This window comes from Oncorhynchus clarkii, chromosome 17 (genome assembly GCF_045791955.1).
Source record: "Oncorhynchus clarkii lewisi isolate Uvic-CL-2024 chromosome 17, UVic_Ocla_1.0, whole genome shotgun sequence".
Classification (NCBI taxonomy): Eukaryota; Metazoa; Chordata; class Actinopteri; order Salmoniformes; family Salmonidae; genus Oncorhynchus; species Oncorhynchus clarkii.
Window position 1 is genome coordinate 6,917,676 of NC_092163.1, and position 15,031 is coordinate 6,932,706.

Genomic DNA, 15,031 nt, shown 5'->3' on the forward strand with positions numbered 1-15,031 from the left:
AAACAAAGGGGGGGGAAAAAGCATGACATCACAATCTGATCTAATTATTCTGACCAATGACCAGTCATCTTATTTGCATATGTATCCTCCTTGAACAGAGCTCTCCAAACGTGTTCCTGGAGACCTACCCTCCTGTAGGTTTTTAGCTCCAACCCCAGTTGTAAACCAACATGATTTAGCGACTCACGCAGCTAATTATTAGATTCATGTTCGCTAGATTAGTGTTGGAGCAGAAAACCTACAGAAGTGTAGCTCTCCAGGAACAGGGTTGGAGAGCCCTCTGCTCTAGAGGTTAGAAATTAATCAAATGTGGCAATGTACAAAGAATGTGATGGGGTGACCCTCGACCCCTGTCGCCATCCACAGTTTGAGGACCACTGGTCCTGAAGATCCTATCTGCCAACCAGGGCTGTGTGTGTAAATATATTTAAGTGTGTATCAACCCCCTCGTGACCAGAGAGCATTCCAATGGCAAAAGGAGGCTCGGAAATAAATGATAAAAAAAAAGATATATTGGATTTTCATAAAAAATAAGAGGGATTTATTGGACATACAAGTGATGATTTTAAAATACAATTTAAACGACTACATGGGGGCTTTAAACTAAACTATTTAGAGAGAGTTTTTGAAAATGAAAGCTGTCTGTGGCGTTTCGCCAAAGCTCTGACGGGGTCAACTACATGTCTACATCCACTCAAATCACACCACCCCATACCCAACTGATTAACAACCGTTTAGGTCAGCATGTTGCGCGGAAAACCGGTCAACTAGACCGGTGGTTGCGGCTGTGTGGTCACAGATTACGCTGAGCTGTCGAAATGAGGACACGGCTCGAGTCTCTTGAATAAAAAACGTTCACCTCATTAGGAACACAAAGGGAAACTAATCCCTGACCCACGCGTTTGGCAGGATTTGAGGCGTTGGTGAGCGTGAACGCACTGACATTCAAAACTGGGATTATTATGTTTGTTATTTTCAGAGTACCGCACCTTGTGGATACAGTGGACATGGCAGCACTCACTCAGGCGTCAATTTCTCCTCCCGAAACGTCACTTCCACGGGATATCTGAAACTTTTCCAATGCTGCAATACCGTGGGAGTCTATGAGGCTGTGTGGGAGGGATCTCCCGTCCTAAATCAACTAGGTGAGGAAACTTCGGGAGTTAGGATTCTGGAGGCTACTATAGCGGCGCTCACGGTCTCATTGGCCATTTGAAGGTAGTCTATTTTTTGAAAATGTTGTTTGTCTCTCGAGTCTAACACAACAAGGAAGTATTCACAATAGCCTTGCTGATTTGGTGGTCGGTTGGGTAACGAGAGACTTTTTTTTGGCTAGTGAGTAGGTAAACGTTTTCACCTTTTTCGATTGGATATATTGCGAGCGATTCCGCATCATGTAACAACGGATAGACATGCGCTTCCAATGCGAACCGATTGAATAACTTCTAACCTATTCAATTACTTGTTTTCTTCGTTATTAATTTAGTCATAAAAAGGAATAGGACAGAACATTTGGCCATATTGTTGCAGACATTTGGCTTAGAAAACCACCCCAAAAGGTGATACATCAAGAGGAAAAAGCGATAATCAAAACCCAATTGGATAAACATGTTCCAGTCAACTATCACCGTCAACCCACGGTGACTGATCCCTAAAGTGGACCCCCCTTCCCCGGTATTATTCTAGCTCGTGCGTGTCCGGTGAACGAGGAGATGAGCAAGGCGAGATGGGACAGTGTCTCAGTTCAGAACAAGACCTAACGGAGGAGGGGAAGAAGGCGAAGCTTCAGAGCGCGAAGATAGACAGGGACCTGTATGAATACGCCAAGAGGGAGATGAACGTGGTCAAAATTCTAATGCTCGGTAAGTCTCTCTTTCTCTCAATTACATTTATTTCAAAGGGATTTATTGACATGGGAACATATGTTTTTACATTGCCAAAGCAAGTGAAATAGATAAACAAAAGCGAAAATTAACAGTAAACATTACAGTCGCAAGTTTCAGTGGAATAGAAATGTCACTCTACTCTCTCTGTGTGGTGGTGGTAGTACTAATAGTAGTTAGTGGACAATATTCCACCTTCGGCAGAAGAGTATGTTGATGTTCTGTATTGTGCGGCCGAGTGTACTCTGGTCAGATCAACTGGACAAACTCCTGGCCCTAAGCTAAGACACTAGGCTTTGCACAACACATTTGCAAGTTTAGCCTATGTTCATTAATGAACTAAAAAGCCCCACACACTTCTAGTTTAAACGGGGCTATTGGAACAACAGCAACGAGCTAAAGAAGACCCATACTAGACCAAATGATTGGTTTAACAGAAACACAGTGAGGAGTTTAAAGGGTGCAGGGCAGGCGTTTCCACACAATGGTCTAACATTCTTCCTGGTCAGTCACAGTGAATGAATCACAGTGCAGATAGAGGCCAATGTGGTTTGTGTTGAGATTAACCAGAACAAGATAAATACCCAGGGCCCGGTTGCATAAAACATCTTAAGTAGCTTTTCCCAAATTTGCCCCTTAAAGTAAGTGAACAAAGTGTGTTGCCCTTGAGGCCCCTTAAGTGCTTCATTCAGTAGGGATATCAATGTAAACAGCATTCAGTGGGGATATCAATGTAAACAGCATTCAGTCGGGATATCAATGTAAACAGCATTCAGTAGGGATATCAATGTAAACAGCATTCAGTCGGGATATCAATGTAAACAGCATTCAGTATGGATATCAATGTAAACAGCATTCAGTAGGGATATCAATGTAAACAGCATTCAGTATGGATATCAATGTAAACAGCATTCAGTAGGGATATCAATGTAAACAGCATTCAGTAGGGATATCAATGTAAACAGCATTCAGTAGGGATATCAATGTAAACAGCATTCAGTAGGGATATCAATGTAAACAGCATTCAGTAGGGATATCAATGTAAACAGCATTCAGTAGGGATATCAATGTAAACAGCATTCAGTAGGGATATCAATGTAAACAGCATTCAGTAGGGATATCAATGTAAACAGCATTCAGTATGGATATCATTGTAAACAGCATTCAGTATGGATATCAATGTAAACAGCATTCAGTAGGGATATCAATGTAAACAGCATTCAGTAGGGATATCAATGCAAACAGCATTCAGTAGGGATATCAATGTAAACAGCATTCAGTAGGGATATCAATGTAAACAGCATTCAGTAGGGATATCAATGTAAACAGCATTCAGTAGGGATATCAATGTAAACAGCATTCAGTCGGGATATCAATGTAAACAGCATTCAGTAGGGATATCAATGTAAACAGCATTCAGTAGGGATATCAATGTAAACAGCATTCAGTAGGGATATCAATGTAAACAGAACTTGTGGAAGGGAATGTTTCTTTCCTCTACCCTGGTTTCAAAAGAAAAACTTCCCACCAGCTAGCTAGGTAGCTGAACAAGGAAAGGTGCACAACCCATGGCTAACCAGCTAGCTGGCTACACAGCTAGCTGACTACATACTCTATACCACAGGAGGTTGGTGGCACATTCATTCGGGAGGACGTGCTTGTGTTAATGCAGGGGTGTCAAAGTCAAATGGACGGAGGGCCAAATAAAAAAATCAGCTACAAGACGAGGGCCGGACTGTTCGAATGTTCATTGAAAAATTTTTAAATGACGCATATAGTCTAGTGAACCTAATTGAACCTACTGAAAACCTAACAAATATATTACAATATGATCAGATAAATAAAGCAATATTTTCTTATGGATCTGTCAGTAATCTTTAATTTTCAACAGACACAAAAGACAAATTTCCTTTATATAAATATCCCCATAACATGAACATTAAATGAAAGAAACCGGTATTCAAGGCACCATCAGTAGACTATATTTTCTATTTTAGCAAAAGTGGGCTAAATTTACTTCAAAGAAAAAACAATAATAGCAATTTTCTATCATCCACTCAACTGAAATATTTTTAAAATATAATTGGATTGAAATACAAAAAAATAAAGTGCAAAAATCTATTAATCAAAAACAACACTTTGTTTAAGGAGAAGTAACATGCAGTGAAAACAAATATTACATTTTAACTTTTAAACTTGAACTGAGTAAAAACTCTAAATATGTGATTGCACAGTAATGTTCACTTGTTTGAGGTTGAGGGTGATACTTGGTGGTGTCCCATCTTTTCCACAAGTTCATCAATGTTCGGGGTAAGGCTCTGAGCTGAAGAAATCCTCAGAATTGAGTGGAGGTGTTCAGCAGTAAGTCGACTTCTGTGTGATGTTTTGTTCAGGTTCATCAAAGAAAACAGTTGTTCACACAGGTATGTGCTGCCAAACATAGACAACGTTTGAGCAGCCTGGATGCGCAGCTGGGGCATTGTGCCGGGGAGGAAACGGGCGAACTCCGCAGCACCCACTGCCGCATATTTTGCCCTCAGTGCATCATTGCATTGGAGGTCAATCAACTCCATTTGGAGGTTTGGTGGTGAGCTTTCCACGTCAACAGCAAATGGGTTACCGAGCAGTTCCAACCTGCTTTTTTGTGCTTCAAAGTCAGCAAATCGGCGTCGAAAGTCAGCGGCAAGCATACCTATTTTATCAGCCAACTGTGTGCTCGGGAACGCACTGGTAGAGAGCTTCTCTTTCATGGTCTGGCAGCTGGGAAAGTGGCTCAAATTTTCTTTCCGCATCTGCGTCTCCCACAGAGTCAGTTTGGTTTTAAATGCCTTCACTGTACTGTACATATCAGAGATGACACGATCCCGACCCTGCAGCTGCAAGTTTATTGCATTCAGATGACTCGTAATGTCACACAGAAAAGCCATTTCACACAGAAACATTTCGTCTCGGAGTTGTGTTGTGTCTTTCCCTTTGCTGTCCAAGAACAGACAAATCTCCTCACGAAGCTCGAAACATCTTTGAAGCACCTTTCCCTGGCTTAGCCATCGCACCTCTGTGTGATAAGGCAAATCACCATGCTCCGTTTCTAACTCCGTCAGAAATGCCTTGAACTGGCGGTGATTCAAACCTTTGGCTCTGATAAAGTTAACTGTGCGCGTGATGATGCTCATTACATGCTCCATTTTCAAGGCTTTACCGCACAACGCTTCCTGGTGTATGATACAATGATAAGCTGTCAGCTCACCTGTCGCGTTTTCCTCTTGCATCTTTTCCCGTATCTTCGCCACCAGTCCGCTCCTGTGTCCACACATCGCAGGTGCTCCGTCGGTTGTCAAACCCACGAGTTTTTCCCAAGGCAGCTCCATCTCATTTACACATCTTGACACCTCTTCATACAAATCATGCCCCGTAGTTGTGCCATGCATAGGACGTAAAGCCAAAAACTCCTCTGTCACGCTTAGGTTGGAGTCCACTCCGCGGATGAAAATTGACAACTGGGCAATGTCAGAAATGTCGGTGCTCTCATCCACAGCCAAGGAATATGCAATAAAATCTTTTCCCTTTTTCACAAGCTGCTCTTTTAGATTGATGGACAACTGGTCTACTCTCTCGGCAATGGTGTTTCTGCTCAGACTCACATTTAAAAAGAGTTGCCTTTTTTCTGGGCAAACTTCGTCACAAACTTTAATCATGCAGTTTTTGATGAAATCCCCCTCCGTAAATGGCCGGGCTGATTTAGCGATCTCTTCTGCCAAAATAAAACTGGCCTTGACAGTTGCGTCCGCGTGTGTGTCCGCGTGTTTCGTTTCATAATGTCGTCTCAGATTATACTCTTTCAGTACCGCCACACTTTCTCCACACAGAAGACACACAGGTTTTCCAGCTACCTTCGTGAACATATACTCCGACTCCCACCTTGTTTGAAACCCCCGGTTCTCAGTATCCACCTTCCGTTTTGCCATTTTTGATGGGTATCTGAAAGTTAATTTTACTGTGATGCTGACGACTGCTGTGCCAATAAATATTGAAATGAAGCAGCCTACTGCTCGGTGCGTCACCTTTGCATTGTGGGAAATGTAGTATTGGTGCGTGTAAAAGATCTGCGGGCTGCCGGCTTGCTGCGGGCCGGTTCTAATAATAAATCAAGATCATCCCAGGGGCCGTAAAAAACCTTCTTGCGGGCCGGATGTGGCCCGCGGGCCTTGACTCTGACATATGTGTGTTAATGGCTGAAGCGGAATAAGTGGAACGGTATCAAACACGTGGTGTTGTATGCATACTACCGTGCTCCCACACTCATGCTCTGAGTGCCAGGATGTTCTCTCGAGTACGTTCTTGTGGGGACAAGCGTGTGGAGAAATCCTAAAACTTAACATTTCACACAGTAGGGGGAGTAATGCTTATCTCACACTGCACCACAAAACAAATGTTTTATTTCATAATTATCAGCTAGATATATGTGAGCCATAGTAATCTAGCTAACCAGCTAGTTAAACAGGCAAAAAGGGCCTAAAACTAATGTTATGCAAGGTAGATGTAAATGTTTAGTGGGCAACTAGCTAGCTAACAATTATTCGTGCCTAGCTATTGACTTGACTATGGACTTACCCATTCACTGAACCTTCTTCCAGCCAGGACAATGACAATAGAGAGGAATCAAGATATACGCAATTCAAACGTTTTACTTCATAACTATAAGCTAGCTAGCTATATGTGACTTGTAATAATGTAGCTAACCAGATAGTTTAACAGGCAAAAATGACTAATGTTATGCAAAGTAGATGTCAATTCTTCGTGGCTAGTCAACAGTACTGCGTTATCTTGATGTGCTAGAAACTACTAGAAACATGTTGAGAAAAAGTAACTACTAGTAGCTAGCCAGTTAGCCCTATTGACTTATTATGGGCATGCGATCTACAGTACGGAGGCAGACAGACATGCCAAAATTAACGTATCAAGGTCAAATATTGTAGTCGGGCAACATACAATATGTGAATAGGCAACATTTTATTCCAAATTCGGAGTGTGTTCTCTCACTTCAGCTCAAATAATTGGCCGCCAATGATTTCAATAAATGTTCCTTCATTTTTTACATGATTGAGTCATATTTCTTTGCGTACTTTCTGTTGAAGCATCGATGCATGCTTCAAAATATGTACAAACGGAGTAGGCATTAGAGAAGTGTGCTCCGTTTCGCATACTTTGATATGGATTTATACTCTGACCCTCGCTTGCTCCTGAGAAAAACTCATGCTTTCTATGTCATTCCATTATGAGTCGCCCTCCCTTCTGCAGCCTCCGCGGCTCTGGACTTCGCTTGACGTGCTAGAAATTAATAGAAACAAGTTGAGTAAAAAGTTACTAAAAATAAACACATTTTATTATCTAATGAATCAATTTGTTTCTCTGTTCTTGAACGTAGAATTTCTATTTTGCGATCCCCAAAAATACATGCGATGTCTTTGAATACTTTAAAAAAAAACTTTTAATTAACTAAGACTTTACTTAAGACTTTAACTTAGTAATTTCCATGGTAACCAGAGACTCTTTCTGTTGTACGTGTCTTCAAACTACCGTAAAACCCTTAAATGATGCCCTCACCTAAAGGGCAACATCCTTAAACAATTCCCTTAGGTGTAGGAAAATGATTCCTTAAGGGAAACACTTAAGATGTTTTATGCTGTCTTGTCAACTCTCCTATCTATGGTCATTGTCCAATCACAACACAAACTGATCTGGGACCCAGGCGTCAAGATAAAGCCATTGTCCTTGAACTTGTTGTAATACAATGTAAGAAACTATTTTTCGCTCTCTCTTTTTCTCTCTCGCTCGCTCTCTCTCGTCAAAGGGGTTTATCGGCATGGGAAACATGTTTACATTGCCAAAGCAAGTGAAATAAACAAAAGTGAGAAGACACAAACCATGAACAAAAAACAATTAGAATTTAACAGTAAACATTACCCTCAAGGTTTCAAAAACAAAGAGAGACATGATAATATAACACTTGAAATGTCTCTCTCTCCATCCCTGCGTCTCATTCAGGAGCAGCAGAGAGTGGGAAGAGTACTCTGGTCAAACAGATGAAGATCATCCACAGCCACGGCTTTACCAAGCAAGAGCTGACCAGCTTCAAGGTACACACACACACACACACACACACACACACATATACATATATATATATATATATATATATATATATATATATATATATATATATATATATATATATATATATATATATACATACAGTGCCTTGCGAAAGTATTCGGCCCCCTTGAACTTTGCGACCTTTTGCCACATTTCAGGCTTCAAACATAACGATATAAAACTGTATTTTTTTGTGAAGAATCAACAACAAGTGGGACACAATCATGAAGTGGAACGACATTTATTGGATATTTCAAACTTTTTTAACAAATCAAAAACTGAAAAATTGGGCGTGCAAAATTATTCAGCCCCTTTACTTTCAGTGCAGCAAACTCTCTCCAGAAGTTCAGTGAAGATCTCTGGATGATCCAATGTTGACCTAAATGACTAATGATGATAAATACAATCCACCTGTGTGTAATCAAGTCTCCGTATAAATGCATCTGCACTGTGATAGTCTCAGGGGTCCGTTAAAAGCGCAGAGAGCATCATGAAGAACAAGGAACACACCAGGCAGGTCCGAGATACTGTTGTGAAGAAGTTTAAAGCCGGATTTGGATACAAAAAGATTTCCCAAGCTTTAAACATCCCAAGGAGCACTGTGCAAGCGATAATATTGAAATGGAAGGAGTATCAGACCACTGCAAATCTACCAAGACCTGGCCGTCCCTCTAAACTTTCAGCTCATACAAGGAGAAGACTGATCAGAGATGCAGCCAAGAGGCTCATGATCACTCTGGATGAACTGCAGAGATCTACAGCTGAGGTGGGAGACTCTGTCCATAGGACAACAATCAGTCGTATATTGCACAAATCTGGCCTTTATGGAAGAGTGGCAAGAAGAAAGCCATTTCTTAAAGATATCCATAAAAAGTGTCGTTTAAAGTTTGCCACAAGCCTCCTGGGAGACACACCAAACATGTGGAAGAAGGTGCTCTGGTCAGATGAAACCAAAATTGAACTTTTTGGCAACAATGCAAAACGTTATGTTTGGCGTAAAAGCAACACAGCTGAACACACCATCCCCACTGTCAAACATGGTGGTGGCAGCATCATGGTTTGGGCCTGCTTTTCTTCAGCAGGGACAGGGAAGATGGTTAAAATTGATGGGAAGATGGATGGAGCCAAATACAGGACCATTCTGGAAGAAAACCTGATGGAGTCTGCAAAAGACCTGAGACTGGGACGGAGATTTGTCTTCCAACAATATAATGATCCAAAACATAAAGCAAAATCTACAATGGAATGGTTCAAAAATAAACATATCCAGGTGTTAGAATGGCCAAGTCAAAGTCCAGACCTGAATCCAATCGAGAATCTGTGGAAAGAACTGAAAACTGCTGTTCACAAATGCTCTCCATCCAACCTCACTGAGCTCGAGCTGTTTTGCAAGGAGGAATGGGAAAAAATGTCAGTCTCTCGATGTGCAAAACTGATAGAGACATACCCCAAGCGACTTACAGCTGTAATCGCAGCAAAAGGTGGCGCTACAAAGTATTAACTTAAGGGGGCTGAATAATTTTGCACGCCCAATTTTTCAGTTTTTGATTTGTTAAAAAAGTTTGAAATATCCAATAAATGTCGTTCTACTTCATGATTGTGTCCCACTTGTTGTTGATTCTTCACAAAAAAATACAGTTTTATATCTTTATGTTTGAAGCCTGAAATGTGGCAAAAGGTCGCAAAGTTCAAGGGGGCCGAATACTTTCGCAAGGCACTGTATATATATACTGTATTTCTACTGTATTTAGATTACCTGTGGGACTCTCTCTGTGTGTGTGTGTGTGTGTGTGTGTGTGTGTGTGTGTGTGTGTGTGTGTGTGTGTGTGTGTGTGTGTGTGTGTGTGTGTGTGTATGTATATATATATATATATATATATATATATATATATATATATATATATATATATAATCACACACACAGAGACACAGACAGACACACACAGAAAGTCCCACAGGTAATCTAAATACAGTAGAAGCCTGATCAAATTGCTTGCCAGTCATTGTATGGGCGTCTCAGTTGTCCTATCCACACAGACCAGGTGCTGGTTGCTACTCACTCTAATGGAACTGGCCAGGTGAGATAGATAGATAGATGATCATATCACTCATCTGATAAGAAGTGGAATAAGAGAGAGGGGGGGGGTGAGGGGAAATAAGCTGAGTGAGGGCATGGTGCCTTCTGGGGACACATCTGCATCAACTCTTCCTGTGTGTTTGTCCTAACGTCTGGGGTTAAATAGAGGAATGTGGACAATACTGAGACACACTGACTGGGTGAACCACCGACTCTCTCGGTCTCTCCCTCTTTTCCCACCAACTTTCCCTTTCTTCCATTCCTCTTTATTCTCCTTCTCACTTAGATTTTTACTCCTCTCTTCATTGCTCCCTTGCTCACTCCTTCCCTCCCCTCTTTCCTTCCCTCTCCTCTCCTTCCCTCCCCTCTCTCCTTCCCTCCCCTCTCTCCTTCCCTCCCCTCTCTCCTTCCCTCTCCTCTCCTTCCCTCCCCTCTCTCCTTCCCTCCCCTCTCTCCTTCCCTCCCCTCTCTCCTTCCCTCTCTCCTTCCCTCACTCCTTCCCTCTCTCCTCTCCTTCCCTCCCTCCCCTCTCTCCTCTCCTTCCCTCCGTCCCCCTCTCTCCTCTCCTCTCTTCTCCTTCCCTCCCCCTCTCTCCTTCCCTCCCTCCCCCTCTCTCCTCTCCTTCCCTCCTCCTCTCTCTCCTCCCCTTCCCTCCCTCTCTCCTCCCCTTCCCTCCATCTCTCCTCCCTTTCCCTCCCTCTCTCCTCCCTTTCCCTCCCTCTCTCCTCCCTTTCCCTCCCTCTCTCCTCCCTTTCCCTCCCTCTCTCCTCCCTTTCCCTCCCTCTCTCCTCCCTTTCCCTCCCTCTCCTTCCCTCCCTCTCCTTCCCTCCCTCTCCTTCCCTCCCTCTCCTTCCCTCCCTCTCCTTCCCTCCCTCTCCTCCCTTTCCCTCCCTCTCCTTCCCTCCCTCTCCTCCCCTTCCCTCCCTCTCCTTCCCTCCCTCTCCTCCCCTTCCCTCCCTCTCTCCTTCCCTCCCTCTCTCCTCTCCTTCCCTCCCTCTCTCCTCACCTCCTCCCTCTCATCCCCTTCCCTCCCTCTCTCCTCTCCTTTTCTCTCCTCTCTCCTTCCCTCTCCTCTCCTCCCCTACCCTCTCTCCTCTCCTTCCCTCCCCCTGTCTCCTCTCCTTCCTTCCCTCCCTCCCCCTCTCTCCTCTCCTCTCCTCTCCCTCCCTCCCTCCCTCTCTTCTCTCCCTTCCCTCCCTCCCTCTCTCCTTCCCTCCCTCCCTCTCTCCTTCCCTCTCTCCCTCTCTCCTCCCCTTCCTTCCCTCCCTCTCTCCTCCCCTTCCTTCCCTCCCTCTCTCCTCCCCTTCCTTCCCTCCCTCTCTCCTCCCCTTCCTTCCCTCCCTCTCTCCTCCCTTTCCTTCCCTCCCTCTCTCCTCCCCTTCCTTCCCTCCCTCTCTCCTCCCCTTCCCGCCCGCCCGCCCTCCCTCCCTCCCTCCCTCTCTCCCTCCCCCCTCCCTCTCTCTCTCTCTCCTCCCCTTCCCTCCCTCTCTCCTCCCCTTCCCTCCCTCTCTCCTCCCCTTCCCTCCCTCTCTCCTCCCCTTCCCTCCCTCTCTCCTCTCCTCTCCTTCCCTCCCTCTCTCCTCTCCTTCCCTCCCTCTCTCCTCCCCTTCCCTCCCTCTCTCCTCTCCTTCCCTCCCTCTCTCCTCTCCTTCCCTCCCTCTCTCCTCTCCTGCCCTCTCTCCTGCCCTCTCTCCTGCCCTCTCTCCTGCCCTCTCTCCTGCCCTCTCTCCTGCCCTCTCTCCTGCCCTCTCTCCTGCCCTCTCTCCTGCCCTCCCTCCCTCTCTCCTGCCCTCCCTCCCTCTCTCCTGCCCTCCCTCCCTCTCTCCTGCCCTCCCTCCCTCTCTCCTGCCCTCCCTCCCTCTCTCCTGCCCTCCCTCTCTCTCTCCTCCCTCCCCCTCTTTCCCTCCTCCTCTCCATCCTCCCCCTCTCCTTCCCTCCCTCTCTCCTCTCCTTCTCTCCCTCATCTCCTCCCTCTCTCCTTCCCTCCCTCTCTCCTTCTCTCCCTCTCCTCCTCCCCCCCTCCTCTCTTTCCCTCCCCCCTCCTCTCTTTCCCTCCTCTCCTTCCCTCCTCTCCTTCCCTCCCCCCTCCTCTCCTTCCCTCCCCCTCCTCTCATTCCCTCTCTCCTTCCCTCCCTCTCTCCCCCCCTCCCCTCCCTCTCTCCTCCCCCTCCCTCCCTCTCTCCTCCCCCTCCCTCTCTCCTCCCCCTCCCTCCCTCTCTCCTCCCCCTCCCTCCCTCTCTCCTCCCCCTCCCGCCCTCTCTCCTCCCCTTCCCTCCCTCCCTCTCTCCTCCCCCTCCCTCCCTCCCTCTCTCCTCCCCTTCCCTCCCTCCCTCTCTCCTCCCCTTCCCTCCCTCTCTCTCTCCTCCCCTCTCTCTCTCCTCCCCTCTCTCTCTCCTCCCCTCTCTCTCTCCTCCCCTCTCTCTCTCCTCCCCTCTCTCTCTCCTCCCCTCTCTCTCTCCTCCCCTCTCTCTCTCTCCTCCCCTCTCTCTCCTCTCCTTCCCTCCCCTCCCTCTCTCCTCTCCTTCCCTCCCCTCCCTCTCTCCTCTCCTTCCCTCTCTCTCTTTCCCTCCCCTGTCCTGTCCTTCCTCCCCCTCTCTTTCCCTCCCCCCTCTCTTCTCCTTCCCTTCCTCTCCTCTCCTTCCCTCTATCCTCTCCTTCCCTCACTCTGAATTCTCTATAATGTAGCAACATAATGAACAGGTGTTGAGAGGAATGACCTGTTTTTTAAAGGGTGAGCACTTTGATGGCTACCAGTTTACTAACAGGTGTGCAGCAGCAAAAATGTTCAATTATGAGAGGAATTTGGTTTGAGTTATTAGTGCGTCATTGTGTGTGTGTGTAAATAATATTTTCTAGACTTGGAGTATTCTTGCTCTGAATCGGTCCTTGGCAGCTGTCTGCTGTCATGTTACACACACACACATATGCCAGATGAAGGTCCTGGGTGGTGATGTGGGAAGGTTATGGCCTTTCCCTCCTCTTTCTCATAAAAGTCAGATTATCCAAGACTCACTCCACCATCACTGCCCCATCAGTCTCCCTTTCATCTAAAGAGACACGTTTGGTAACTTTAACACCATGGTAACTTTAACACCATGGTCACTTTAACACCATGGTCACTTTAACACCATGGTCACTTTAACACCATGGTCACATTAACACCATGGTAACTTGAACACTCTCTTCCAGTGGAATAAATCACACGCTGCCTCACTGCCCTATCTATATGCCTTTCCCTTCCCTGAACCAACAAAAACAGAGACACACCCTGCTTTCTCTCTTACGTACGTACACACACACACTCACTCACCCCGCCTTCCCCTGTCCTGTCCCGACTATGCCCTGTACAGCAGATCTCTGCTCTAGGCCTGCTGCAGACTGGTAGAGACTCTTTGATTAACCACATTCTGTAGCAGGAAGCATCCCAAATGGCACCCTATTCCCTACATAGTGTACTACTTTAGACCAGAGCCCAAATGGCACCCTATTCCCTACGTAGTGCACTACATTAGACCAGAGCCCATAGGGCACCCTATTCACTATATAGTGCACTACTTAGACCCGAGCCCATAGGGCACCCTATTCCATATATAGTGCACTACTTTATACTAGAGCCTATAGGGCACCCTATTCCCTATATAGGAAATAGGGTGCCATTTGGAACCCACTCCTTTCTCTGTCCCACCGTTGGGCATGTGTTGTAGCACTGTGACAAGATAGACCGATGTGGATGGGTGCGTGCTCTCTCTGCTGTCTCCTGAAGTCCACGATCGGCTGCTTCCTTTTGTTGACGTTGAGGGAGAGGTTAATTCCCTGGCACCACTAAATGTGGTGGTTTTGGCACTTTCAGTTTTGTGTGGATGTTGCCATCTATCCAGGGTTTCTGGTTTGGATAAACTCTGATCTTCACAGTGGGAACAGCATCGTCTATGCACTTCCCTGATGAACTCAGTCACTGAGTTAGTGTATACGTTGATGCTATTCTCAGAGGCAACCCGGAACATATCGCTGTCCACATGACCAAAACAATCCTGAAGAATAGATTCTGATTGGTCAGACCAATGTTAAACTGTCCTTATCACGGGTACTTCCTGTTTTAAGTTTCTGCCTATAAGAGGGGAGGAACAGAATGTAGGCATGATCTGATTTGCCGAGGGCCTTGTAGCTGTCCCGGAAGGGGGAGTAGCAATGGTCAGAGTTCTCAATGAGCGAATAGCGTAGGAGATAAAAATAAATTTAAAAAATCTGTAAAATAAATGCGGCCTCAGGATATGCGGTTTCCAGTTTACACAAAGTCCAGTGTATTTTCTTGAAAGCCGTCAGTGTCTGCCTGAGGGGGAATATACACGGCCGTGACGATGACCCAATTCTCTCGGGAGGTAGTGTGGCCGGCATTTGATGGAGAGGTATTTCAAATCGGGAGAACAAAAGGACTTGATTTCCTGTACGTTACCTTAATCACACCATGAGTAGTTAATCGTGGAACAAACACCTCCCCCTTTCTTTTTGCCGGAGAGTTCTTTCTTTCTGTCCGTGATGTACGGAGAACCCCGCTGGCTGTATGGACGGGGACAGTATACCCGGAGAGAGCCATGATTCTGTGAAACAGAGTAAGTTATAGTCCTTGATGTCTCGAATGAGATCCTCGCCCTGAGCTCGTCTACTTTATTGTCCAGGGACTGAACTCCAGTGGAGAAAATGTTCCAAGTTCCCTCGGCGTGCACATCACTGACAACTTGAAATGGTCCATCCACACAGGTAGTGTGATGAAGAAGGCGCAACCGCGAGGCTGAGGAAATTGGCCCCTAAGACCCCCCCCCCCCCCCCCCCCAGATGCACCATTGAGAGCATTCTGTCCGGCTGTATCATCGCCTGGTACGACAAATGCACTGTCTGCAACCGCAGGGCTCTCCAGAGG

The 15,031-nt window shown here is 45.8% G+C and overlaps 1 protein-coding gene across 4 annotated transcripts in view; it reads left to right on the top strand.

Moving 5' to 3' along the window:
- Positions 1-765: 765 nt before the first annotated feature.
- The window catches only part of LOC139370135 (guanine nucleotide-binding protein G(o) subunit alpha-like), a 38,921-nt gene continuing 24,655 nt past the window's right edge, over positions 766-15,031 (top strand). For 3 of the 4 annotated variants that reach the window (XR_011627104.1, XR_011627105.1, XM_071109460.1), the window contains exons 1-2: positions 1,015-1,862; positions 7,929-8,020. Coding sequence is in view for 1 of the 4 variants with exons in the window: in XM_071109460.1 (XP_070965561.1) it covers positions 1,727-1,862; positions 7,929-8,020 (228 nt within the window). In the remaining 3 variants the exon portion in view is untranslated. Of the gene's footprint in view, positions 1,863-7,928; positions 8,021-15,031 lie in introns of all 4 variants that reach the window. The other variant, XR_011627103.1, reaches the window with a different exon arrangement.